Source organism: Brassica napus, chromosome A8 (assembly GCF_020379485.1).
Source record: "Brassica napus cultivar Da-Ae chromosome A8, Da-Ae, whole genome shotgun sequence".
NCBI lineage: Eukaryota > Viridiplantae > Streptophyta > Magnoliopsida > Brassicales > Brassicaceae > Brassica > Brassica napus.
Window position 1 is genome coordinate 1,216,833 of NC_063441.1, and position 27,780 is coordinate 1,244,612.

The window sequence follows — 27,780 nt, forward strand, 5'->3', positions numbered from 1 at the left end:
AATCTACACTCTTTTTAATTGTTAAAAAGGGAATTTGAAAAGCAAAATAATATGGGTAAATTTATTTTGATTAATACAACTATGTAAAAAACCATATTTATTCGCCATGATTACAAATTATAAACATCTCGTTGGTTTTATATGGGTTAAGTCAAAACCTATGGTGTGTTTCTTTTCTGTCTTTCGATAAAACGTGGAGTGTTTACATTTTCAAAATATCATCATAACTGATCTGGACTGGACTATATTCCACTCGCTGCTACATCCTTGGTGAAACAAGATTTGACTTTACTCTGGTCCGATTGCATTTCTAAACCGTGATCTATTTATGGAGAGAACGCAATAACACATGTCACAACAAGCCATGTTACTCGTCTCTTTCCCTTGCCCACAGAATTGATAAATTATTCAAAAATTGAACCCTCTCACTATGCTTTTTTAAGCATATGAGAATCCTGATAAATTATTTTAACCCTGATATACTTACCCAGCAATTAGACTTGTGTAATCTTTATGATAGTGATTGAAGCTTTGATCACTTTACATTTCTGTTATGCTTCAATATTTCATTTGCTCTCATTTGTAATTAAATTTGCTTTTTAATATGTTTTATTTTTGGATTGAGTTAATTTTTCAATAGTCAATTTTTTTTGTCGACAATAGTCAACTTCATATAGAAAAATCAAGTATGATACTAGAAAACTAGGATAAGTAAATTTTGTAAATGTTTTTGTTCGCAAAAGAGATGGAAAGAAGAGCGTTGGTGTTTACGTACCAGTTAAATAAAAATATAATAGTCAAAGTAAATGTAGATTTGGTCCACGATAACGCTTGTCCTTCAAAAGTGGCGTCAGAGACTCAGAGTACGCATTATCACTGGATTATCTCGGTTAGATAGATGTGATTACGCTTCTGCACACTCGCATTGACCACCCAGAATCCAATATTAACACGTACACTTTTTATAATTAAATGATTGTTTTTGTAGTCTCTTTTTCATTATTATTTTTAAAATATATTTATTAACTTAAAAAATAAAAAATCGAAAACCATATCAGGCATTCCTACCTGTATTGTATATTATAGTATCATTTACACATCCACACAATAATGTAATAAAAAACAAAAGTAGAAAATGCAAAAAGAAAACAAAAACAAAAATAGAAAATGCAAGTTCCAAAGGAGTGAAACTGAGACATCATCCAAATGAGGAAGCTATATAGATGCAAGAAAGGAAGTAAATTCAGAAATCCCAAACGGTTTCACTCACTCTTTATTAGAATGGTTCCATTCATCTCTTCTCCCCCCCTCAAGTATTGATTCGTACGGACACTTCTTCTTTGTAATTTTCAGGAGTAGTATTAAATAAAAGAATTTTATAGTTTGGAATGGAAAATGTATCTATTCAGAACTGAGAGACTAATCGTAATGAATGCTATTTAGATTCAGCACATGGTCAAGCCAAGCCACCCACGTGGAACATAATAATGACAAAAAAATCCACCCATTTTTCACTGTTTTTATACATGCATAAAAACGACAGAAAGTGCATCAATGAAACTATGAAACGGGACGTTGTTCTCGGATTAGCCAACCAACTACGCGCCGTTGAATATTTCTCCAAAACAAACTTTTTTTCTTTCCCAATCGGTACGATGACGTGTAAAAATCAACGGCCTCATTGTTACATTCCACCAATGAGGTCGAGACACGTCAGGATAATGCTCGTTTCACTGCTTCACTTTCATCAAACTCCTTTAGAGAAACAAAAAAAAGAGTCGTCAATGGCGTTTCACTGTTTAAACCCAATCACTGCCACTCCATTCTCCAGCACTAGACTCCATCGCTCAACTTGGAGACGAACTTCTCGATCCTTCTCCGTCTCCGCGACTATGGCTTCACCTGCTAAGAGAGTAAGAAGATCTGTTATCGACTTCTTCAAATGCTTATCGATCCTGTAAATTGATTACTGTATCGTTCGTGCGTTTTAGGTTTTGATTCCCGTTGCGCATGGTACGGAGCCGTTCGAAGCGGTGGCGATGATCGATGTGCTGCGGCGAGGCGGGGCGGATGTGACGGTGGCGTCCGTCGAGAATCAGGTCGGCGTTGATGCTTGCCATGGAATCAAGATTGTCGCCGATGCGCTTCTCTCTGATGTTAACGACTCCGTTTTCGACCTTATTATGCTCCCCGTACGTCTCTGAGCACATAACTGAACAATTAGGGATTGGATTGAATAGCAAATCTGTTTTATATGCATTGTATCTGGTTTATATGAATGATTGTTTGGTGAAGGGAGGACTTCCTGGGGGAGAGACTCTTAAGAACTGTAAACCTTTAGAGAATATGGTGAAGAAACAAGACAGTGAGGGACGACTCAACGCTGCTATCTGTTGCGCTCCTGCGTTGGCGCTTGGTACTTGGGGTTTACTAGAGGGTAGAAGAGTATGTATGCAGTGATGAGTTTCCAAGAACTTTGCTTTTATTAGTTTTGAGTTTGTATTTTGGGTGTATAAAATCATATATGGTACTTGTAGGCAACATGTTATCCGGTTTTTATGGAGAAGCTTGGAGCGACCTGTGGCACAGCTGTTGAGTCAAGAGTGGAAGTAGACGGGAGGATAGTGACTAGTAGAGGGCCTGGAACTACCATGGAATTCTCTGTCACGCTTGTGGAGCAGCTGTTTGGGAAAGAGAAAGCTGCTGAAGTCTCTGCACCCTTGGTATGTCTCTTGTCCTGGATTCTGTTATCAAACCTCACTTCAAATCCACATATGGGGAACTGGGCAGAAGAAGTAGCTGTTTATAATTTGATGCTCTTAATAGAACTGAAACTTTGGTTGAATCTGAGGTCTGTAAGAGTCTGAACTTTCCCGCATTAGCTCCTTTGTCCAGTGCCATTGACTGTTCTTGAGAGGTTTCATGAAGCTATAGGATACAGGAACTTCTTATTTCCACAAGGAAAAAAACTATTATTTGGTAGCCTAGTAGTTGTTTTATGGTATGGTATCCTGTTACACTCTCTACTTCCCGTTTTGACATCAGGTGATGCGCCCCAACCCTGGTGATGAGTACACAATTACCGAGCTTAACCAAATGAACTGGTCGTTTGACAGCACCCCACAGGTAACTTTCAATAGCCGATAGTCACTTGGTTGTCACCTTTAATATTTAAAAAAGAGTTCTATTTTGATGAGCTCATGTATCTGTTTCATTCAACATTCTTCCGTAGACTGAGAGTCAGTGGTTTTTCTTTTCAGATTCTTGTACCCATTGCAGATGGCTCAGAGGAAATGGAAGCGGTTGCTATCATTGATTTTCTGAGGCGGGCAAAAGCAAATGTCGTCGTTGCTGCGCTTGGTAACAGCTTGGAAGTGGTAGCATCTCGTAAAGTCAAGCTTGTTGCAGATGTGCTTCTCGATGAAGCTGTAAAGAATTCATACGATCTGATAGTGTTGCCTGTGAGTGCTAACTACTTCAAATGCCAGAAAGAATATAATGTCAAGCAACATGATGAACTTGTTTTAATTCACAGGGTGGTCTCGGTGGTGCTGAAGCATTTGCAAGTTCGGAGAAGCTAGTGAATATGTTAAAGAAGCAAGCGGAATCAAGCAAACCATATGGAGCAATTTGTGCCTCTCCTGCTCTGGTATTCGAGCCACATGGTTTACTCAAGGTACAAGAAAAGCGAGAGAGACACCACAATCGCATACACATTGTTAGCTAATAATAGAGACTCAGATGCATAGGATCATTATCTTATTTCAATTTTATGGATGTTTGTATAGGGCAAGAAGGCGACAGCGTTTCCAGCAATGTGCAACAAACTCTCGGACCAGAGTCACATCGAGCATAGAGTCTTAGTTGATGGAAACCTCATAACGAGCAGAGGTCCAGGAACCTCTTTGGAGTTTGCACTCACAATTGTAGAGAAGTTTTATGGGCGCGAGAAAGGACTTCAGCTCGCAAAGGCAACACTTGTGTAGTATCTTAGGTAAGAGTAACTTTAATTTAAAAAAGGCTTTAGTATCAAGCTATCTGTGAATCTTTGTGCTGAATGTAATGCTTAATAATATGTCTTTATAAATAAAAGAGGTTACTCTGTTATATTTAAATCACAAAACAAATTGAAACAAATTGAATTATATAGCTGCAGAAATGATGTTATTAACCTAGCGTTTTGTTTTGTAACATCTATACCACAAGATGAAGAATCCAAGGACTCTGTACCCAACGATGAAACTTGCCATGATTCCAAGATTGCTCCATTTCTGAGACTCCTCCAGGTCTTGTTCCTTCAAGAACACGTCTCCTCTATACTCGTTGATCATCAGGCACTCGAATGGATACTTGAAGAGGCTGAGATAATGCATGAACTCCCAGTAAACCGGGATCCTGTCCTTTGCGATGAAATAGCCAGAGAAGAGGAAGAAAGATCCCATGAGACCTGAGATCACTGATGTCCCCATGATGAAGTTTGGGACAAGAGCACTGAAACACGCAACAAAGGAGTTTGACATGAGAAGAACGATCCAGATCACCAACGAGAAGTAGAGGAACCCATCTAGCTCTCTTCTGAGACCGACCAGCCAGTAAACCGGTGTAGCGAAGAGCATGCTTATGATCAACAGGAAGGGGATGAAGATGAGGGTATCTGCTAAAACATAAGACAAAACTCTGTAAGCCCTTCTTGATGTCTCTCTCATAAGGATTCTCCTGTCTTGCAAGAATATTGGAAGTCCCTCTGTTGTGGAAGAGAGTAGGAAAGTGAGGGTAAAGGCGAAAAACCCTGTTCGCAAGACTCTCCCTTCTTGCTTTTGATTCCCAACGTTCAGGTAAATGGAACCGAGTATTAGACCGGCTATGGAGGCTTGTAAAGCTCTGGTTGTGAACAGCTGTTTGGTTCTGAAGATGTTCTTGCAAGATCTTTGCCCAAGTATCTGCACCTCCTCTAACACCGAGTTGCTGTGAGAGTCAGGTTGATGAAACTCTCTTCCTGCATTATTACTCTTCCATGTTTTGCCATGACCGTAACACGAGATCTCTCTGCAGCTCTGCGTCAAGACCGGTTCAAGGCTCCCTGCAATGTCAATAGCGTACTCCAAGACATTCACACGGCGAGGAATCTGGTGACCAAAGAACTTGATCTTCTGATAAAGACTATTAACCGATCCGTTCTGAACAACCAGTCCACTAGAGAGCAACACTATCCGGTTTATCTGCTCGAGAATACGAAAACCGGGCTGGTGAATCGTCAGGACAATGGTTTTACCTTGTTTGATTGTCATATCTTTGAGAAGCATCACAACTTGAAGAGCAGAAGCTGAGTCCAAACCAGAGGTTGGCTCATCAATCAATATAACATTAGGGTCATGAACAAGCTCAACTCCAATAGAAACCCTTCTTCTCTCACCTCCAGAGATCCCAGATCTTGATCCTTCCCCTATCCTCGAATCCGCCACATGTTCAAGACCGAGCTCTTCCATCAGCTTCTTCACCTTGGCCTTCGCCTCTTTCCTGTTCGTCTTCAGCCTCAGGAGTGCGCTGTACGTCAGTGTTTCTTGCACCGTAAGAAATGGAAACAGAGCATCTTCTTGTGGTACAAACCCTGAAACCCTCCTGTACTCAGGACCATTCATAGGCCTTCCATTGACAAGCACTTGCCCTGAGACTTTCCCTTGAGAAACTTTTCCAGCTAGTATCTCTAGTAACGTTGTCTTCCCAGCTCCACTAGGACCCGCGATGGCAGTGATCTCCCCGGACCTTGCGTCACAAGAAACATCCTTCAAGATAACCTTTTCTTCCTTTTCATTCAACAAGCCACATAAATTTGAAAATTTTGAAGTGTTTCCATATAATCTATACGATAGATTCTTGGTTTCTAGTTTGTAAGAGATTTTCCGACAACCGGAAACGGGAGCTTTCACCGGTAACTCCATCTAAGAAAGAAAGAGGGAGAAAGAGAGCATTAAGTTTTGGGAGATAAGAGAAATCAAACAAAAGTTAGCAAAGAGTATGAGATTAAGTGAAGAATAAATGGTAGAGAAGATGAACTAACACACCAAACTTTAAGGAACCTCACTTTAGTAGTATTCAAACATTTTGAAAGCTTGAGACTTTAACAGCGCTCTCTTGTTGCCTTCCATGAAAAACTGGAAAGCATTGACTGAGACGAAAGAAAATCAAAGATATTTATTATTCCAAGCCTAAACTATATAGTAAAGTATTTGTTTCTTATAAGAATATTTTGATATAGTCAGATAAATTCTTAAGTGGATGAAATGTACTTTCTTTTGTATTTTAAATATCTTATAAAATTATAAACATTTTGTCTTTTTCTTAAATTGGGATTTGAAATTGTGAAGAGGTACAAGAAAATAATTAGTTAAAAGAGATTGGTTTCTTGTTTAACAAGAATTAACAAGAAAAAAGGGCGTAAAGAGATTGGTTTCTTGTGAAGATTCTCAAATACGGGTGAGCAGAAAACTTGACTGTAAAACGTTTTCTTGTTGGTGAACTTGTTTTATCTAATTTCATTCTTTTATTTTATAAACTTCTTTAAAAGAGAGAGACTCAGTTTGGTTGGTTGTGTACCTACAAATTTCATTACGCGTTTTGGAAAACCTCTGTCTCATTTAGAGGGTTCCCAGTATATAACTGATAACCTCAATAATTTGAATGTTTATGTAAAAGATACAACATAGCACAGGATTTCGTTTTCCAATTTGACACCCATACTATTCATTTATTTATGCAAAACCCAATAATTCGTTACTGATATAACTTGCAGTTGGTGAAAAATAAAACCTTTTTTTAATCTTTTCAATTTAATGGGGTTAAGCTTACATTTGAGTTACAAATTGATCAATTTTAAATTTAACTACAAATTGATGTCAAAAAAAAAAAAAATTTAACTACAAATTTGAAGGACGTTACTACAATGCAGACAAATGGGAATTCTCAAGATTTTATGTGAAATCCAGATTAGCCCAATGTTAGATGGGTTCTTTCTGACTCATACTTGGATGTTAAGAACAAAGACTATGAAGGTAAGTCGATTTGCTCTGACAGTTGTGTGCAATGTAGTAACAACATCTCTTATAAGAGACCACCAGCATAACCGTACGTGAACCAGAACTACCAGGGTTCACCACCACCAAATATCGGCCAGAACTACAGTGGTCTTGTTCCACCACAGCCACCACTAAACATGAGTCAGAACTACCATGGAGCACTACCACCGAACATGAGTGGATGATGGTTTGGAATCTACCAGAAGAAAGGTGGATACTAACAACAAGGCCAGGGTGGTGGGACACATCAGGCAGTCTTACCCGGTCATTAGGGAACAGTAGTACCATGGTTAAGTAGCTTAACCTTTGTATTCAACAGGGAACTGAAACTATTGTGGTCAGTATTCATCAGTTGTCACTCTGGTTTGAGTGAGAGACTGAGAGTCTGTTAAGAATTGGTTTGTCTATTATATCTTTTAAGTATTACTTCAGTATTTAGTGGAACAGGGAGCAAAGGGGCAACTCTATAAACTATGAGTTGAAAAGAGTCAATCAAAATCCATCGATTTCATGGCAAAAAGACCAAATCTTGATGAAAAATCATTTCCTCTTTGGTTCTTGGCAGCTTGGATCTGATCAGAAAGTGAGATATCTCCTCTTCTTCTCTCTTTCATTATCAGCTCCAAGTCCAGTTTCTCCAGCTTGGCTGCAACTGAAACCACCCTATCCTTTCCAACAGCAATTTTACCAAGACTTGTTTTCTTCTTGTGAATCTGACAAAGACATTTATTCAAACCAGAGTATTAGTTTCTTGTTTTGTCTGAAACGCCAAAAGAATAGTTTTTCTTTTTACCTTTGTGAGTCTCTTCTTCAGTTTAGAACGTGAGGGAGTAGTTGCACTCTCCTTGTTCTGTTGTGGTTTTCGAGTCTTTCCTCCTCTCTGGTCTCTCTCTTGCCGTTCTTTCTGTCTTTCCACAACTCTCCTCACCTTCTTCTCTGTCTTTGCTTCTTCTGCTCTCACCTTGTTTTGTTCCTTTGTTCTAGCTTTCTCTTCAGATGAAATCTCCAGTTTTGCTTTATTGTAGCTGTCCCAATCAAGTTCCACCTCACCACTTCCTCCTCTCCTTGCAGCTTCTGCAATGCTTTTTGACCACAGTGAAGTAAGCTTCTCCTTTAACCTCTTGGATCTTAACCTTTCAGCCCAAATTTGTTTCATTGAAGCTCTTATCTTCTCCTTGGTTTCATCACTGCAAGAGACAAACTTAGCCTAGTGTATCTACACTTAAAACAGTTAAACAATGAAGGTACTCACCTGTGAGGTTGTTGATGCTAAGACATCTTATCCCGAACCTGAAAAAAATGGTAAAGAGTTCAACTTTTGCCATATGGGTTTCCTCATCTTAACGTGTAGAAAAAACAGATATTGAAAGAGTCTTACTTGACATCACCTTGGGGTTTCTCAAAGCTTCAATAGTTCTCTGCTTGATTCGTCTCCGAGTGTCTGTTCAAGAGGTTGATGGATCAAACAATCACTTCACAAAAAGATGAAGACTTTGTATAGACTAACCTTGAGAGTGTTTAATTCCTTTGTTCCATGGTACTTTTCCTTTATTAGCTAACCCAATCTTCCTTCTCCTTTCCTCTTCTCTCACCTCCCTATCAGCTTTCTCCAAAGCCTGCATCTTTAAAAGTCTTGGCTTGTTACGAATCTCACTCACATTGTAAAATGACCATACAGTAGCAGCAGATTTCAACTCCAATTGTCTCGTAGCATTCAACGAAGCAATCGAATTAGATGTTCTGAAGATGCTATTGGGTTCTTTGAGATTCAAGTAAACTGTATTTGGGAAACACCAAACGCATTGAATTGGGTATTTCATCTCCATCGTTAGTCCTCTGCAAAAAGAAACATAGCACGAAGTTTCTCCTCTCAGTTTGATCGCACTTCCGGCGAGTCCCATTGATGGAGGGAGAAGAGTGCGCCGAGAGAGAGCGGGAGGAGAAACAGATAAGGGAGAACTAATGGGCCTTATATGGGCCTCGTCTTATTTTATTGGCCTTATAAAAGTCACCTCGACAAGCCTAATTTACTTACGCTTATAAGAGTAAGGCCATCTTTATCCCAGCACCCCATTAAGAGGTGCTTATTTTTTAATTTTTATTTTATTTTTTTATCTAATTAAAAAAAATAATAAAAAGGAACCAATCGTGGGTCGCCACGTGTCGATGGGACCCACGAACAGAACAAGCAACAAAGGAAACACGACGCTTATTTAGCAGGCAGAAACAGCGGTGCTTGGGTTTTTGGTGGGACCCCAGCCTCTAAGCGCTCCCTTTTTTCATGGGATAAAGATGCTCTAAATCAAGAGAGGCTTTGCGTTCTAGTTTGTGTGCATTAGAGTTCTTATGTAGCGGAAGATTTATAGGATACAATTAGAGATCCGTTGATTCTGAAAATATCCGGAAAACTAGGATAATCACAAAGATTTTATTTAGTCTAAGAATGCATAAGATCAATATCTTCTTAAATTTGTTGAGATCACCAATGATTTACCGAAAACAAGGAACAAAGAGAAATCTCTCAACTTTTATTAATAATCAATCAACTCATAAACTACATAAAACCATAGCCGCAAAAATTATATATAAGAAAACATAAAAACCCTAAAACATTAGAAATAATTATATTAATAATAAATAAACTCTAAATAAAACACTAAATAAATAAGATATTTTTTCTAAATATCCTCTCTGCATCAGTTCTGAAGGTGCACTTGCTCATGATCCTATAAAGGTGGTTGATGGAATCCAGCTGCAGTGTAAGTTGGCTATAGATGGTAAGAAAGGGAAGCCATTGGGTCAGGATGTTGCTGTGGGCCTGGACCAATGGGTGGTGGTTATGGTACTTGAAGTGGTCCATATAGTCTATGCTTGCATGGTCCTTGCGTTTTGATGTATTCTTCTCCGGTTTTAGCATAGATTTTTTTGCCTGTTGCCGGCTTAGTTTTGTTTGCTAGCTAGAAATTCTCTGCTTGGGTTCAGTGATATTTGCTACTTGATGCAATGTCTGAGCTAGTAAGCTAGTATCTCTATGTTGTTAGCATGGGTTCATTTCTTGTATTTACTTTGTTGGTGAATACTTGGGTAAATTTAGGCTTAAATATCTTCTTTTTTTTGGGACATCTGCTTTGGCATTCAATTATTAATATCAAAATCTGTTAGTCTATCTACAATCAGCATCATCAGTTCATTTCTATAACACTGTTCATTTGCTCCATGCATTGCTTGTGGAGTTGATGTTCTCTGCTTGAAGTTTAATCTCTGTTTCCAAGTGAAACTCTTGTTTGTTAATGCTAATGACCAAATTGAGTTGGGAATGGATGTTTGAATCAGTTTTGTGGGAGGGCGAAGATGCTCTTCGTGATGATATAACGTGATTGCAACCTCTTTTAAAATCTCTGGATTGATGAATGTATTGCTGCTTTGACCTCTTTCTCTCTGCACTTTAACTGAATGTGTCTTGGCCTCTGAATGCCTTGTTGCTTTATGACTGATTAGCCTAGGTTGTCTTCCTGTATTTTTTCTTTCATAGACAATAGTTAGCAGATTGATTTTGTTTGTTAGATTAGTGAGTTTTCAATAATATTGGTGTATTTGTTTCTTCTGCCTTGTTTCCTGGTTACTCTTCCTTGACTATTGTGGAACATTTGACTCTAGGCTAACTTGTCTGTGATCTTTGAGGACATCTATATGGGGAGAATCTTTTACTTGACATAAATAAAGTAGCACTAGAAGGTTGCCTTGATGAATTATATATGACTAGTTGATTCATAGGTTAATCTCAAAAGTGCTGAACCATGTGTTGCTTTAGCAGCTTTATATATTAGAGAAAAATGTATTTTGCCTTTCCTGATTTCAAAGCGTAGACAATTGTATTTTTTGCCTTTCCAGATTTCAAAGCAGAGACTTGTGAAGCTCTATTTGTATAATAATGCCAAAACCAGACATGATAGAGGTATCTTCAAGAGTGTGCATCTTAATAAGTAGCCATTGTTTGACACAAAAAGTTCTGCTTCAGATGATAACAAATCTAAGTTGTCTATTTGTGATAAATACCATATAACTGTCCATGATAGCGTTTTGGTTTTATGCCAGATTTCTTTTTGTCATTTTTTCTTGATATGCCTTTGTTTGTTTGGGTAAAAAGTACATATCTCATAGCTTGTGATATTACTAGAATTTGGTTGATTTATTCTCTGAAGACAAAGACTTTGATCTAATCTCTTGCTTCTTGTCCACAAACAGACTTGTCTTGGGTGTCATTGTTAGGAATCGTTCGTTCGCACTAACCTTGTGACCACTTCGTCTTTTGTTTTACTATTATTTTTTTCCTTTTATTTTGCGATTTTCCGGAGCGACCGAGGAGGCGTGGCAATGAGAAGAACAATGGCGAAATCATTTATTTGCAACTTGTAGTTGAATGTGTCGTTGCCCTTAGTACGTTGCTAATCATGTTCACATTCTAGTAATACAAGCCAGTCACTTTTGATGATAATTTCTAATGATAGTTTGCTTAAAATCTCTACTGATATCACGTTTAAACTATAACATTCGTTGTTTATTTTCTACTAAACATTCAAAATCATAAGATTAGAATTTGGCTCTAGATTTAAGTGAACACTAGATTAGAATGTAACACAAGATGTTTTGTTTTTAAACATGTTTTTAGTAATATATAAAATGTACACTCTTCTGAGTAGTAATATATAAAATGTACACTTAAAAAGCAAAACTAAAGTAGAGAGAGGTGAGAGAAAATTCTCTCGACATCTCTCTCCCCACCAAACACTTTTCTTTCGCCGATAACCTCTATTTCTCGCCTCCGGTGGCCGACGGAGACTCTCTACCCGTCGGTCGCCACCCCATCTCCGCTCCCTTATCCAATTCCTCTTCATCTGTTATATCTTGGCCTCTTCACGTCCTCCTTGCTTCTTTATCTCTGGTCTTCCTCCGGATAGCGGCCGGATCCGGCGAAGAAACCGGTGTCTGGGTGTGTATTCAGACTCCCTGGAGTGAAGGCGAGTTCGTGTTTGGCCTGAGATCCGCAGGAGGCACCGTTTTGATGGTGGATCTAGGGTTTGGCTTAAAGTAGATCTGGGTCAGATCTTCACTGGAGGTTTCGTCGGAGTTCCTGTGCGTCGCTGCCACAGCCTCTCGGACCAGCTCCTCCTCTGCCTTCTCCTGTCTCCTCTCTCGGTTGCTCAAGCTAGAACTTCCCCCTCTAGATCTGTTGGTCATTGTTGAAAAGGCGAAGTCGAGGTATTCGCCGGGGACTTCTTTTATGTTTGGTTTCGCACGGCTACCATGGCTTTGTTAGGTTCGGATCTGTTCATCGGTTCGTGGTGGCTCAGAGCTTGTGCCGTTGCTCTGCTTCACCATAGCGCTTAAAGACGGATCTTTCTCACCTTCTGCGCCTGTTGATGGGAGCTTTGCTTCCCCGCATTTAAAGTTTCAGAAGGAAGTTGATCGTCGCTACCTGCCTTTCCCGAAGCTCTGAATCTGGAATCTTGTGTGCTCTGCTCGTGTGATGGGACCGGAGCTGGAGCCATTAAACCTCCGCTTCCATCAGCTTGTATCTTCACCAGTGCTTCATTGCCAGTTTCTTTGATTTGGTTTAGGATTCACAGGGATCCGAAGGTCATCATCTGGAGTGTTCAGTGTCTGGAGTAGGCTTCATTGGGTGTAATGACCGGACCAGGACGATGCCAACCCTGCTTCGCTTGTTTTCCCTTTAGGAGCCGCCTTCGGGATGGTCTGCGGTGCCTCAGACCGTTCTCCGGCTGTTATCTTCAATGGTCTTAGTTCTTGATTCAGGTTCCGGTATCAAGCCAATACTTGGATCTCCTGAAACTCATCTGTTTGTTGCTGAAATCATAGTGATAGCTAAGCTTTAATCATATCCTTTGGGATTCAGATTAAACCTTTCGTGTTTTAGAGATCTTTTTTAGCTTTTTTTGGGGTTCTCTTCAACTTATTTGCTTTGTTTAGCAAAATTAGATGCATTAGGCTTTGAGTTCCTCAAAACTGATTGTATCACCTTGTCTCATTACTCTGTTAATGAAATTCACATACTTATCAAAAAAAAAAAAAAAAAAAAAAAAAAAAAAAAATAAAATGTACACTTAAAAGAAACCTTTCTGAAAAAGACAAAAACAGCCCTGGAAGTGGAAGCAGTAAAAGCAAAGAGTCAGATACATATCTCATCATCATCGAGTGTCTCGCCAAGTGCTTCACCACAAACACTAAAAAGACATCTCTTCTCTCCTGCAAAATGTTCAGATCTATGCTTGTCCGATCCTCCGCCTCGGCGAAGCAGTCGCTTCTCCGCCGCAGCTTCTCTTCCGGATCCGTCCCCGAGCGTAAAGTCGCCATCTTGGGAGCCGCCGGTGGAATCGGTCAGCCTCTTGCTCTCCTCATGAAACTCAACCCCCTCGTCTCAAGCCTCTCCCTCTTCGATATCGCCAACACACCCGGAGTCGCCGCTGACGTCGGCCACATCAACACCAGATCTCAGGTTATATCTACTTCTACTAGATCTGGAGATTAATCTTAGCTTAGATTATTTCTCTCAATTCGTCTATATACGTTTACTTTAGGCTTATATTGATATGGTTTGTTCATTCACTTGTGTTATTGTATAGGTGGTTGGATACATGGGAGATGATGAGTTGGCGAAAGCTCTTGAAGGAGCTGACCTTGTTATCATTCCAGCTGGTGTCCCCAGGAAGCCTGGTATGACCCGTGATGATCTTTTCAACATCAATGCCGGCATTGTCAAGAACCTTTGCTCTGCCATCGCCAAGTACTGCCCTCATGTAAGCCCTGAGCATGATTCTTGATTTGTTAGGTGTAAAGATGTCTCCTTTTTGTGGTTTTTTAATCAAATGGCTGACATTTGGTGTTACTCTTTTTGTGTTGAAACAGGCACTTGTTAATATGATCAGCAACCCAGTGAACTCTACTGTTCCAATTGCAGCAGAGATATTTAAGAAGGCTGGTATGTACGATGAGAAGAAGCTGTTTGGTGTCACCACTCTTGACGTTGTTAGGGCCAAGACTTTCTATGCTGGAAAGGCTAATGTCCCTGTTGCAGGTTTGTGTTTGTGTGTCTGTCTTTTTGTAATCATAAGCTCCTTTTAAAAATTTGTTCTTCTTAAGTTTTAAATGCTTGTTGTGTCTACAGAAGTTAATGTTCCTGTGATTGGTGGTCATGCTGGGGTTACAATCCTCCCACTCTTCTCTCAGGTTACCTCTCTCACACAATCTTCTTATTTCTTAGAGCGTTTTAGTTCTGCTGGACTAAGTCATATTCTGTTTTGTAAACAATGTAGGCCACTCCCCAAGCTAACTTGTCAGGTGACGTGCTCACTGCCCTCACCAAGCGTACTCAAGATGGAGGTACAGAAGTTGTGGAGGCAAAAGCAGGGAAAGGTTCAGCTACATTGTCAATGGCGTAAGTGTTGTGCTATTATTATTCTTGCTTTTGAATTCTTGTATTATGTAATCTGATCATTGTCACACAGGTATGCTGGAGCACTATTCGCTGACGCATGCTTGAAGGGACTCAATGGTGTTCCAGATGTAGTGGAATGCTCATACGTGCAGTCCACAATCACTGAGCTTCCTTTCTTTGCCTCAAAGGTAATCCTCTAAACTTAGCATCAATGTGCATCATACGGTCTCATGACTCAGTTGATGAATGCGAATGTGTGGTGATGGTTTGGTTGTGTGATTCAGGTGAGGTTGGGGAAGAACGGTGTTGAGGAGGTTCTTGATTTGGGGCCACTCTCTGACTTTGAGAAGGAAGGCTTGGAAGCATTGAAGCCGGAACTCAAGTCTTCCATTGAGAAGGGAGTTAAGTTTGCCAACCAATGAGTTAAACCGGTTTGACTCGGTTATGTTTCTTTCCAATTTTCCGGCTAGAGCTGGCCTTCCATAAAATCCATGATTGAGTCTTACTTTTTTATTTTCAAACAATGTATTTTGCGGGTAATAAATGACACTGTCACAAACAAATAAGATTTCGTGATAGTATTTAGCAGCTTAAAGTTTTTCTTGGCTAAGAAGAAAGATCATTTAGGACTTGCATTAAAGGTTCTAAAGCCGCTCTCTTTTTTGACATTTTCAAAACATGATTTTAAAAACACAGTTGACAACAAATGTGAGTGTTATAGCTTCGCTTCTTGATAGTTTGAGAGACAAGAGTGAGCTTCTGTACATACCCATCTAGCATGTCCCTTATCATCACGAAAGATCCAACGCTGTCCTAATATGTTTTTTTGAACAAAAAAAATAATTAGGACCATAATTTATCAGACCAACGCTGTCCTAATTTATCAGACCATAATTCATCAACATTACATATATGTTTGTACTTAGAGCATCTTCAACCCCATTGCAAACAAAAAATACAAAATAGAATAGAAAATGCAGTCATGAACAAACAAAAAAGGTATTACTGCATATATAGAGTAATATCTTTTTTTGTTTGTTCATGACTACATTTTCTACTCCATTTTGCAGTGGAGTTGGAAATGCTCTTTAAATAGTTGCATAGACGCCATCCGATCTTAAGCTGTGAGGCTCGTCGATTCTGTCTCTGCTCCTCGACCTCCCCTCCCATTATACTCAAACTACTGTGTGGCATCTCCCATAGTATGAATGATTATTTATTTATAGTCATTTGTGTTTTATTTCTTTATTGATTTTAAATTTTTCTAGATTCTTATACATTTTTAAATCACGTTTTAATGTAATTTTTAATAAATACACAATTATATTTAATACAATAGTTTTATTTTAGGGTGGATTCAAAATTATATTCTCAGTTTTAATGATATAAATAATAAACATATCAAAATGGGTGTCTAGCTGATACTACTTCACAAGCATAGAATAGAAGGTACATGTTTTCACCCATCAATCTATATTAGACAAATAGAAGTACAAATAATAATTCACCTTAAAACTTAAACAGGAACACCATGGAGTTGGATGGTCAAACGAGACTCCAACAACTATTGGCATAATAATGAGAATCAACATTGATGATACTCTGAGTGCACATGTGACTGATAGAGAGACATTGTGGAAGTTCTCACCTGGAGATGCAGAACTGCTATCAGTTTGTGAAATTGGTGACTAGATGCGCTCATGTCGGAGCCTAGGAAGCAGGCCAAGCTATGATTGGTTTAGTGTAGGAAAGGACAGTATTGCCATGGAGTTCATAGGTTCACATTCTCTTACAATAATTGTGGACTCTGTTTCTGTTTTGAGCTGTGAGGTTACAAAGGTGACATCACTTCGTTTACCTTGTTAGATTGGGTTTAGTAATAAAGATGCGATCAGTATTGCTAGTGATTTCAAGTTTTTGCTGAATGAGTCTAAAGCTGTGGGAAAGTTTTTATATAAGGATATGCAAGAGTTATTGAGTTATTTTTTCTTAAGATAATAAGAGAGTTATTCTTATTCATTATTGAGTTTTTGAACTATAGTAACTACTAGAGTAACGATTTTGAAGGTCCTCTAGAACTTTGGTGCTGCACCTTTGTTCTTTATGATGAATCCAATGAAGCAGATCCCCATTATGAAAAAAAAGAAAAGAGCACAACAGCTCCAACTATCATGAGGTTCTGGTTGAGGAAATTCCGGAGTCTCCTCAGGGTATTATCAACCCACTGAAGCATGATGCGATGCGTTGGGATTAAGAAGAAAAAAAAAGGGTGAAATAAGCAGAAATGAAGGAGGTGGTGGTGAAGGAAAACATAGTATCAATGTGAGTGAAGATGGATACATGAAGAATAAGGTAGTTTCAAATGAGTTATAAATACAGTGAAATCTCTATAAATTAATAATGTTGGGACTACACCAAAACAATAGTTTTTTTTATTAATTTATAGAGATATTAATTTATCGATATATTAATTGAATCAAAAACTCGATTTGAGACTATAAAATTATATTATTTTATAGAAATTTTTAGTGTATATTAATTTATAGAGTATTAATTTAAAGAGGTTATACTGTATTTAAATTACTACAAAACCAGTTATCACTTGGTCGTTTATCTTTAATTGTATAATAAGTTAATAACTCATCATTTTGTTAAAATTTTCATTCTAAGAAAATTAAATATTTAAAAAGCATCAATATAATGTTGTTTGATAGAAAAATATAGTTTAATGAAAATAACTTTTTTAAAAAATATATTTTTCCTTTTTTATTATTTTTTGCTTAAATTTTATTAATTTTTGCTTATATTAATAACCATGTTTACTTTTTTGGATAAAGTTGTTGGAATTAAAAATTATAATAAGCTTAGTTTATTAATTTTAAAACCTTGTCATTAGAACTAAACTAAATATTGATGAAAAAAGACAACTCATCGATTTAATTTTATTCTCATTAATTTTAGTATTTGAATATTTTTATAACTGAAATGGTCGATCCATTTAATCAGTCTCAGAGTTGTCAACATCTGTTTTTGCTATTTTATATAATAAAAATGAGATAATTAGTTCTTTTTTTGTGCGAAGAGATAATTTGTTCTTTAATTCATCTTGTATTGTTCTATATATTTACATGTTGGATAGAAAAACCCGCAATAATAAAACCATCAATGTAGTCGAATCCATCATATAATTAATAAAAAACTGGCTTGGCGACTTTAACAACTTTCTTCAAAGCCGACTTTAAAACTTTTCTCCAGGAATGATACACGGCAATATGATTAGAAATGGTAATGAAAGACTTTGTCTGATGGAAATAGACAACTGATTACCTTAAACTGATAATTGATGCATATGATAGTTAGGATTTTGTTGGGTGTGGTTGTTTCGTGGTAGGATTAATAGTATGCACTCTTTTACCAGACTTGTCTCACCAGCGATCCTATCTAGCTAGAGGTTTTCTGTGCGCTATTTACGTTGCTTGTCTCACCTACATTGACACTGTTACCATGGTGGACAACAATTTATTTTGTTTTTGTTCTTTACTAATTTTTCTTGATTTTTTTTATCTTTATTTATATTTTTATAAAATTTGACGAAATTATGATTTTGTTATGATTAAAACAGATACATGTTATCAAGACCAAATGTATGAAAACATGTGGCTTTTGGTTTCATTGGCGACATTCCTTAACGGTGGATGTTGGTTCACATATACCGTTTGGAGATTCGATATATTAGCATGATATATCATTTATTTTATAATATTTTTATTTTTATTTTTATTTTGTAGAACTTTATATATATATTATAATGTAAATTTACTTATTTAACCCTTTTACAATATATTGCAAACGGATTCGGACATTATCGAGAGCAACGTAATTAGTCATGTTTGTTTACTACTACTACAATAAAACACCAGAAAATGAACACCGGAGAAAGAGGAAGATGCGGTGGTGGAGGAGGAAATAGTACCCACATAAGTGAAAATGAAGATATGAAGAATAAGATAGTTTCTAATTCGTTATAATTATTAATATATCCACCAAAACCAATGATAACTCGGTTCGTTTTCTTTAGTTGGGTAGTAACTCGTCATTTTGTTAAAGTATTCATTTTAAGAAAAAAAAGTATCAATATAATATTTTTATATATTAAAAGAGAATAATTTATCATTAATGCATTCATATTATATTGGTCATGTGGTAGTTTTACATCGATTTCAATTTGAATATGATGACTTGTCGGCCTCATAATCATCCTCTCTATTAAAAGAAAATTATCATATTTATCTACTATTTAGAAGTTTACTAGGACCATTTCATTAATCACATAATATGACATAATAATTAATAAGAATATTAATAATAAATTAATTTTAACTATAGATTTGAATTTTATTTTAATTATAACAAAATCTGTTGAGAAAAATCTAACAAAATCTTACTAAATTTTTAAATAATTTTTATTAAATATTACATTAATTAATTTCGTAATTAAGTAATATAATGCTTTCATTTAAATAAATTATCATCTACCACTAAAACGGGTTCAAATTTGTTAATCATGTCATATTTGTTTATACAAATGAAGTTATTAACATATGTTAAAATTTTATTTCTACAGCTATATATTTTCCAAAATCATATGTTGAAGAATATTTTTTATTTGATTATTTCAAATCATGAAAACTCGAAAACGTAATAAAAGGTAAAATGAATAAAACAAACCCTTATATTAATAAAGTAATAAGAAACCTAAAAAAAAGTAAAGAGTTATAAAATACATAACACTAAGATATAAATTATTTATTTAAATTTATATAATAATATCAAAATTAAATATTTATAAAATGAAAATATACCAGCACGATGTGCGGTTTAAACTCTAGTTTAACAATTAATGCGTTTACACACTTTTTTTATCTCCACCGCTGACAATTTAATGTGTTCACACACTATTTTTTAATCAAATCATTTTTAATTTATACATTTTTAACTTTTTTATTAATGAATTGAAATTATCTCTTTACAACTACTGAATAATATCATTTTAAAAAAAGAAATACACAATTATTAATATTGGCATAAACTAAAATGATGTAATAAAAATATTTTTAAAAACTGAAAATTTCATATCTTGACAAACTTGGCCATAGTTGAAGTTTCTCTACACGAAAGCAACAAATAATCGTGATTGGTTATGACTTAAGAAAACTGAAGTAAAAAAAAACACCACATATGAAGTCGGATCTTTAGTTTAGTTAAGTATTGATTTTTCTTTACAGAATTTTCATATCAGACTAAGAATTGGAAACATAATCAGATTGCCAGAAAATATCAGAAATCAGAAAAGCTTTAAAAAGAAAGAAAATTCTTGAAATCGATTGAAAAACAAAATTCATGTGCCGAGTGAAGAGATCACATTATTTTACTGGCAACTCTAACCTTTTTCACTTGATTGTATCGTGTTTTTATTATAGTTACTACGAGTATTTTATGAGAAAATGTACCTTATTAATTATAGTCTACATCAACTTTCAACTTGCCCACCAATATTGACACGACGTCCAACAATTTTTATTGGTATTCTGAAGTATAGTTCAATAATCATGTATGTTAAATAAGCCAAGAATATTTGTTTTACATTTATTTTATTTTGCTTTTTATTAATAGAAGAAATTAGGTATGAGTAAAATATCTGGATCCGAAGAACTGAACCGAACTAGGTTTTAAAATAATACTAAACACAAAATAAAACTGATTCATTACTCAGAGGGATCTAAAAGTTTAATATCCAGATAACCAGACTCGAATCTAATCCAAAATAAAATATTTTGTATACCAAAATATCTAAATCACAATTATATACTTAAATATATTAATTATTTAAAATTTTATATCTATTAGATATTCAAAATATGAAAGTATCTATAAATTGTCAACATAGTCATAAGTAAATGTCTAAAAATAACAGTAAATGTTCAAAATACTGATAATATTTATTTGTTTTCCATTCAAATATTTAAATTGAACTAATTCTTATGTAAATTTAAATAGTTAGTCTTATATTATTCATTTTTATGTTTTATATTATTTTATTTTCGGATTTTGAGAATTAATTATATCGGGAGTTTTGTTAATAAATATGTAATTAAAATGGGTATCCAAACTCGAATTCGAACCAAACCCGTAATGATTCAAAACAAATACAAACCAAAATTTATAAATATCCGAATAAGATTTAAATATCTAACTCTAAAAATCTAAAATCCAAATAGATAAACTGAATCCAAACAGATATAAGAATATTCATCCCTAAAAACTATATGAAAAATCTCTTAGTACAACGTACAACAAACAATCTAATAGGTTTTAGTACAACGTACAACAAACTACCTAGTTGTTTAATAAATAGAATGCATCAATCCAAATAATTGGGTATATAGTTTATGTGATAACACATGTCACTTCTATCTTAATTGACTTATTTCTCCAAGTTTTTTTCACAAATAGAGCAGAGTTTATCATTTTGGCTCTGAACATCATGATTGTCAACAAAGTAGTTGTTTAATATTTGATGGTAACATTCTACTAAGTATAGGGCAGCAACTTGATATAAGTGGTACAACCTTTGCTTGACCTCGCTATTTCTTTAATTCCTTGAATCTGAAGTCTATAAAAGTCTGAAACTTTCCAGATTTAGTTCCTCTGCCCAGTGTTCATTGATTGTTTTTAAGAGATTACATGCAATTGAACGCTTTGGGTACATGAGCTTCTTATTTCACAAGTAAAATCTATTGTGGTAGGATCATGACCTGTACTAAGATTTTTGGGTTATAAACAATTTAGTAAATATTTTAATTAAAAGTTGACAGCTTCTCGAGTCTATATTTATGTAAATTTACCTTTTAAATTTCGGGAATCTTTTTTTTTTTTTTTTCTGAACAACAAATTTCGGGAATCTAAGTCAATGTTTCACTTGTCTATTCACATGTGGTAGGATTGACGTTGTTCCATGGTATGCTCTTACATTCTCTTCTTCCCGTTTTGACAACAGGTGATGCGTCCCAACCCTGCTGATGAGTACACCATTACTGAGCTTAACCAAATGAGTTGGTCCTTTGATAGTACCCCATATCTAACTTTCAGTTGCTGCCTAGCCACTTTGTTGGCACCCTTAATCTGTGAGAATTTTGTATGAGAAGCTAGCTACTCCAGGTGGTTTCTATGATGAGTATCGAAATGGAAAAAAGTTGACAGGGAAACTGGTCACACCTTTTCTGATGTGTATATGTTTCGTTCAACATTCTTCAGTTGTTTTCTTGTTCAGATTCTTGTACCAGATGGTTTGTAGGAAATGATAGTTGTTGCTATCATTGATGTCTTGAGGTGCGCGAAAGCAAATGTCGTCATTGCTGTGCTGGGACGTGGTAGCATTTCCTAAAGTCAAGATGGTGGTAGATGCGCTTCTCGATGAGGCTGAAAAGAATTCATATAATATGATTGTGTTGCATGTGAGTGCTAACTTCTTCATATGCCGAAAGAATATAAATTTCAAGCAAGTTGAATTAAAACCAACATGATGAACTTCCTTTTAATTCACAGGGTAGTGCTGAAGCATTTGCAAGTGTAAAGAAATTAGTGAATTTGTTGGGATTTGTTAAAGACGCAAGCGAAATCAAACAAACCATGTTATGGATCAATTTGTGCCTCTCCTGCTCTGACGAGCAACATGGTTTACTTGAGATAGATACAAAGCAAGAGAGATAAATCACATTGTTAGCTAATACTAGAGACTCATGATGCATAGGATCGTCGTACCAACTATTCCCTCGAGTGTCTCTGCCAGATTGCATTGTGGTGATGGTTTAGTTATGTTATCTGTTGTTGAAAATGGCGTAATAAATGTCACGATCATAGACTAATAAGACTACATGATGGGAATTAATTAGCAACTTAAAAGTTTGTCTTGACTAAGGATCCTTTATGACTTAAAAGTGACTCTCAATTTGAACATATTCGGAAAAGATGTTACTAATATAGTTGACAATTCATGTGAGTGCTATTGCTTCTACATAGTTGCAGAGACAAGGGTAGGCCTTTGCAAATAACCATCTAGCATGTCCCTTATCATCACGAAAGATCCAACTCTGTCCTAATTTATCAGACCATAATTCATCAAACAAAATCCCAAACCAACTTTGAAAGGAAATGGACGAAATAACTGTGTACAGTTTTCATTTTAGTTCTGATACAGAAATAATTGAATGAAAGTTTTCTCCAAAATAAAAGGTTGACAAACTAAAAACAAGAGAGATAATTGACCGCGAGGGTGACGGGGGAGTGTACGCACTTACTGACAAACTGGTGGACTAGTATAGTAGGTGGAATGGTAGGAGTACATTTTATTTTTGGTCAACTGGTAGGAGTAGGAGTACATTTATTTGTGCAGTATCATTATTTCATGATTAGAGCGTCCGCTTACATTATCATACGATCTTTATAGATAAAATGATGTCACAAAATCGAAACATACAAAACAAGTAGAGTATTTATATTGAAAAATCAGGACATGGTCGGTGTCTCTATGGAAAGTGGTTGGAAATAAACTGATAACAAAACAAGAAAAATTATAATAGTCATACCAAAAAATAATAATGATCATAGCCTTATAGGTATGTCTGACGTTTTCTTAGTGCTCTTGTCACTCTTTTTTTAGTGGATCACTGATTTCGAACATAACCAAGAAGCAACGTTTTGGTTTCACGTTCACCCACACAAACCAAAGATCGGTGTATGACCACATGTGAACTCAGATGGCTTGCTTTTTTTGTCAGCAGATGGCTTGCTTAAGGTCTGCTTTTTGTAAAACCCTTCATACCCCACTAACACTAAAACCTCTTTGGGACATGTCTCACTCATGGTAAAATTATCTACCTTGTGGTTGTAAACCAATCCCTCAGTTTTTCAAAAATAAATTGTTATACAAATAGTTATTTTTAAATATAGATTTTTAAAGTTTTCTGTAAAGATTTATCAGGTGATAATAAATTGTAAACTTTAAAAATAATTGAACCTACTAAATTATTTAAAATAATTAATCACAAAAGTATTTATAATCAATTTTTTTGTTTTATTAATATGTGTTAAGAGGTTAAAAACTCTTATTATTATGATTTATTTATGTTTTTGAAAAAAATACAAGTATGGTGTAATATTTTCAATAATGACAAATATGTATAAAACCTCATAATTCATCGGAAACATACAAGTATACAATTCCAATCACAGTCTAAAGACGAAAATGCATAAAATATACAAGTATACATACAGTTCATAAAATATGACTATAACGTAATTTTGAAAAACGAAATAAAAGCAGAAATGCGGCGACAGCTATGAGATGACATATCTTTCTATGACCAAACACTCTCTTCTTCCTCATCATCCCAACACCTCAGTTTCCTAAATATGCTCAACAATGGCTGATGAAGAATCCAACCACCACCATTCAATACATTCGCCGTCGTCGCCGCATCCTCTCGGAATGAGACACCAATCAGTGTTTTCAACGGCGGCAGAACACGGTGGCTGCGGCGAGATCGTGGAGGTTGAAGGAGGTCACATTGTCCGATCAACAGGAAAAAAAGACAGACACAGCAAAGTCTGTACGGCCAAAGGACCACGTGACAGGCGCGTGAGGCTCTCAGCTCCAACGGCTATTCAGTTCTACGATGTTCAAGATAGACTCGGTTTAGATCGACCAAGCAAAGCTGTTGATTGGCTCATCATGAAAGCTAAATCCGCCATTGATAACCTCGCCGAGCTTCCTCCGTGGAACCCCGCCGACACAACCCGTCAAGCTGCTGCAAATAAACCCAAAAGACCCAAAACCGTAATTCCTCCGCCGGAGACGGGAATTCACGGTGGTTCCGGAGAAGAAACAGAGCGTCATCATCAGTCGAGTTTTCTCCCGGCGTCTGTTTCAACGCCGCATTATCATCCGCCACCGTCGTCACGAGCCAATGCACAAAGCCAAGATCTTCGTCTCTCGCTTCACTCCTTCCAAAATGGTCCTGCTTTCGCCGATGAAACAGAGCATGCTCTGTTCTCCGGCCAGAGCAATCCGTTAGTGTTTGATTCATCGACGGCGAGCTGCGACCAGTCGCCGGAATTTGGGAAAATGCAGAGACTTGTGACGTGGAACAACGGCGGAGCAGCTGACTCCGCCGCATTTGGTGGAGGAGGGTTTGTATTTGCTTCTCCGGCGACAACGACGTCGTTTCAGCCACAAAGTCAGGTTTTTTCTCAGAGGGGTCCCCTTCAGTCCATTAACACACCAATGCCTCCTCGTGCTTGGTTTGATCCTTACCATGATCATCATCATAATCATCATCACCATCCTTACCATATTTCTCCGGCAATTCACCAATCAGCAATACCAGCACGGTATCTGAGTGAGGAAGATGGTCACGGCGACAAGCCCTCGTCTGCTTCATCTGATTCTCGACATTGAACGAGATCCCAAACATAAGATTGCGCAACAAAAATGGTTTCCATTCATCAAACTGTTAACGTTTCAGGGAGCTTTGTGTAATAAGGAATGTGTGTCTTGTTGTTGTGTTTTTGTGATATCGAATGCTTATGTGTGTTATCAACAGTTTCAGGTTCTTGTTTCTTTCATGTAACCGAGCCTATAATGATTTGAATCCAATTTGGATCAATTAAACCATTTTCTGTAAACTCTATTGTGTTCTTCTAGTCACGCATAGCTCACATCTTGTGTTGTTGTATCCTGTTTTTGTAGCGTATACGTTCTTGTATTAAATAAATTTGCAAATTCTTATACTCTTTTGATTGCGTTGGAAACCTCCTTTTAACCCCACTTGAAGTTAAAATCCCAAGCTTTTGTCCTTTATTCCATGTGGGTTTTAATGCTTTACTCAAGAATTATTTCTCTTTTTCTTCTGCCAAACCCAATGAGATCAATCTGCATCGAAATGTTAAAACATTTGTTATTTACGTTTTAGGTTCATTCCCACTGCTAATACTTTGAGTGGCAAAGGGAATTTGGAACAATAATTGCTCTTGTGTTTTCTTAATCACTTCTTTTGGCCCCATTGATGAAGAAGAGTCATTTTCCATGGACAGAGTTTTGCATGTGTTTGCTTTTGTGGAATTCGGGATTTAGAATCATGTGTCTGTACAAAGATAAAGGGGAAAAAACATTTAATGAAAAAAGAGCAAAAGAGATATTGAGTGACTAGTGTCAATAATGTCTACCTTCTTTTAACACATACTACACTTTTAAGAAGGGTGAAGGAGATCCACCAAATTGAGTGTGACATATAGTCTTTAATGAGTAAAGAAGAATGGGACATGAGAGTAGTACATGAAGACACCCCATGTTGGTCTAAATGAAGGAAACTTGAAAAGGAAGAGCAAGTCTCTATTCTTTTCAGATCAATTAGCATAAGAAAGTTAAACTAATAGAGTTAGGGCATCTCCAATCTCACTCTATTTTTTAATTTAAAATAGAGTTTAGAGTAAAAATGCTCTAGTGGTATTCTATTTTTCACTCTATAATAGAGTGAAAAATAAGTTTACTCCAAATATAGAGTAATTTGTTTTTTGTTTGTTCATCACTCTATTTTCTAATCTAAAATAGAGTACCATTGGAGCAAACTCAAACTCTATTATAGAATTACTCTATTTTAGAGTAAAAAATAGAGTAAACCATTGGAGACGGTCTTAATGCTAGTTTCGTTGAAAATGTGTTTGATTTTTTTTCTTTGGCCTTCTCATTCAAATGCATATGTGCTATTTATATATATGTAGCTCAGTCATGGGGTTATCTGGAAGATAAATAATAAAAGATAAAGAGAACTCAAAGAAAAACCTCTTTTATTTTAGGTTTTACTTTGTAGAGATAGAAGGAATCAAATAGAAGGAATGAACGTGTAAAAAAGACATGAACTCATCAATTATAAAGATATCAAAGTGTAAGAAAATGATGGAACCAAAATGGTAAAAAGGTTGTCAGCTTTAAAGAATGAATGGTCCCCTCTTTCTCTTGTAAGATCTCAAGGTTACTGGTTATGATTTTTTTTTTTCATTCCATTCCATACCCCAATGATCAGTTTTTAGATTGAGAATACATAGATCCAGAGGGAAATAAATGCAAAAATGGCTCAGAACTTGATTATGGGCTAGGTAGTGGTTTAAACCCAATCTTGTCAATGTGACATCTTTCTTATACTGATCATTGACGTTACAACTTTTGCTGTGACTAAATTAAACCCAATCCATAATTAGAAGAAGAACAAAATCTGATCTATTTGATGAGATGAAGAAAAAGAATTGAGGACCCAGACCCAAGATAGATAATAGTGAGAAGATATGAAAATATGGACCCCATTCGGTCACATTAGCTTGTTTTGAAACCAGATCGGAAGCTAAACCGGATAAATGTTTAATATAGTTCGACTCGATTCAATAACTTGATTCAATATATTTTAATATATGAATTTAAAAGTACTTAAAATATAAATAAAATATAAATATATAATATTATTAATATAAACTAAATTTTGTGTTTTTCTATAGTTCAAAAAGTTTTTTTATTCAATTCAATAGTTTTAAGAATCAATCATGTTATGAACCCCGTTAATAGTCAAATTAATTGATAGATCCAACCCAGTTATGAGACCGGTTCATAGTCGAACCTGGTCCAACCATCAGGTTGGTTCAGTTTTGAAAATTGACTTATTCTTTGATTTTTTCAACTAACCAAGTTTGGTCTAAAAACTAAACATTTTAAATTTTCAAAAGGTAAATATGACTACAAATATGGTCCCGGCGGGGCTCGAACCCGCGACCTTCGGCTCATAAGACCAACGCTCTAACCAACTGAGCTACGGGACCTTGTCAATTATATTTTAATATATAAATTAAAAAGTACTTAAAATATACATAAAAAGATAAATATAGAATATTATAAATATGAACTAAATTTTGTGTGTGTTTTAATAGTTCGAAAAGTTTTTGTTCAGTTCAATCTATACTATACTAAAAGGGGCATATACTCAATGGTGAGGCTGCCACGTCTTCAAAAAAAATCGGCCAATGAAGTGCTGCCACGTTTCATACTCTTCACGAAAAAAGTTAATTTAAGTTGTGTTTTTAATGGACTTCTGTGGGCTTGCATATATTAAGTTGCTCTGAAACTTAATGAATATTGTTCTGTGCGTCTTC

At 36.0% G+C, this 27,780-nt stretch overlaps 4 protein-coding genes, 1 non-coding gene and 1 pseudogene across 9 annotated transcripts; 3 read left to right on the forward strand and 3 right to left on the reverse strand.

The window, feature by feature from the left end:
- The first annotated feature begins 1,640 nt into the window (after positions 1-1,640).
- On the forward strand, positions 1,641-5,371 carry LOC106360425 (protein DJ-1 homolog B). 4 transcript variants are annotated; one of them, XR_007315601.1, is made up of 10 exons: positions 1,641-1,913; positions 1,992-2,192; positions 2,296-2,445; positions 2,538-2,723; positions 3,046-3,126; positions 3,261-3,461; positions 3,536-3,676; positions 3,789-3,994; positions 4,207-4,978; positions 5,053-5,371. XR_007315601.1 is itself a non-coding variant. In XM_013800017.3 (9 exons), exons 1-8 carry the CDS (start codon positions 1,656-1,658, stop codon positions 3,984-3,986), a joined length of 1,416 nt encoding a protein of 471 aa, XP_013655471.2. In that variant the 5' UTR covers positions 1,641-1,655; the 3' UTR covers positions 3,987-3,994; positions 4,207-5,371. The 4 variants fall into 4 exon arrangements, 3 of the variants coding, with proteins under 3 accessions (XP_013655471.2, XP_048594406.1, XP_013655470.2); XM_013800017.3 differs by having other exon boundaries at positions 4,207-5,371; XM_048738449.1 differs by having other exon boundaries at positions 4,213-5,371.
- Positions 4,173-6,538, reverse strand: LOC106360424 (ABC transporter G family member 10-like). The gene has a single exon (XM_013800015.3). It carries the CDS (start codon positions 5,937-5,939, stop codon positions 4,173-4,175), a length of 1,767 nt encoding a protein of 588 aa, XP_013655469.2. The 5' UTR covers positions 5,940-6,538.
- A 921-nt stretch (positions 6,539-7,459) lies between these two features.
- On the reverse strand, positions 7,460-9,012 carry LOC106358661 (annotated as a pseudogene).
- Positions 9,013-13,264: 4,252 nt separating this feature from the next.
- LOC106360426 (malate dehydrogenase 1, mitochondrial) lies at positions 13,265-15,089 on the forward strand. Its single transcript, XM_048738451.1, has 7 exons — positions 13,265-13,587; positions 13,715-13,888; positions 13,998-14,166; positions 14,257-14,318; positions 14,405-14,526; positions 14,597-14,714; positions 14,811-15,089. The coding sequence occupies exons 1-7, from the start codon at positions 13,345-13,347 to the stop codon at positions 14,946-14,948; spliced, it is 1,026 nt and encodes a 341-aa protein (XP_048594408.1). The 5' UTR covers positions 13,265-13,344; the 3' UTR covers positions 14,949-15,089.
- An 8,707-nt stretch (positions 15,090-23,796) lies between these two features.
- LOC106359455 (transcription factor TCP3) lies at positions 23,797-25,269 on the forward strand. Of its 2 annotated transcripts, XM_048738452.1 has the most exons (2): positions 23,802-24,047; positions 24,099-25,269. In XM_048738452.1, exons 1-2 carry the CDS (start codon positions 24,008-24,010, stop codon positions 25,040-25,042), a joined length of 984 nt encoding a protein of 327 aa, XP_048594409.1. In that variant the 5' UTR covers positions 23,802-24,007; the 3' UTR covers positions 25,043-25,269. The 2 variants fall into 2 exon arrangements, with proteins under 2 accessions (XP_013654613.2, XP_048594409.1); XM_013799159.3 differs by having other exon boundaries at positions 23,797-25,269.
- A 2,107-nt stretch (positions 25,270-27,376) lies between these two features.
- Positions 27,377-27,450, reverse strand: TRNAI-UAU. The gene has a single exon. It is a non-coding gene; the product is annotated as a tRNA-Ile (tRNA).
- Between the last annotated feature and the right edge of the window lie 330 nt (positions 27,451-27,780).

Excerpts from the sequence above, each read along its gene's own strand:
- LOC106360425 (XM_013800017.3), top strand. The coding sequence starts at position 1,656 with ATGACGTGTAAAAATCAACGGCCTCATTGTTACATTCCACCAATGAGG. Across the intron at positions 1,914-1,991 it reads TGGCTTCACCTGCTAAGAGA|GTTTTGATTCCCGTTGCGCA; the intron begins GTAAGAAGATCT and ends CGTGCGTTTTAG. Across the intron at positions 2,724-3,045 it reads CTGAAGTCTCTGCACCCTTG|GTGATGCGCCCCAACCCTGG; the intron begins GTATGTCTCTTG and ends TTTTGACATCAG.
- LOC106360424 (XM_013800015.3), bottom strand. The coding sequence starts at position 5,939 with ATGGAGTTACCGGTGAAAGCTCCCGTTTCCGGTTGTCGGAAAATCTCT.
- LOC106360426 (XM_048738451.1), top strand. The coding sequence starts at position 13,345 with ATGTTCAGATCTATGCTTGTCCGATCCTCCGCCTCGGCGAAGCAGTCG. Across the intron at positions 13,588-13,714 it reads ACATCAACACCAGATCTCAG|GTGGTTGGATACATGGGAGA; the intron begins GTTATATCTACT and ends GTTATTGTATAG. Across the intron at positions 14,527-14,596 it reads TCAGCTACATTGTCAATGGC|GTATGCTGGAGCACTATTCG; the intron begins GTAAGTGTTGTG and ends ATTGTCACACAG.
- LOC106359455 (XM_013799159.3), top strand. The coding sequence starts at position 24,008 with ATGGCTGATGAAGAATCCAACCACCACCATTCAATACATTCGCCGTCG.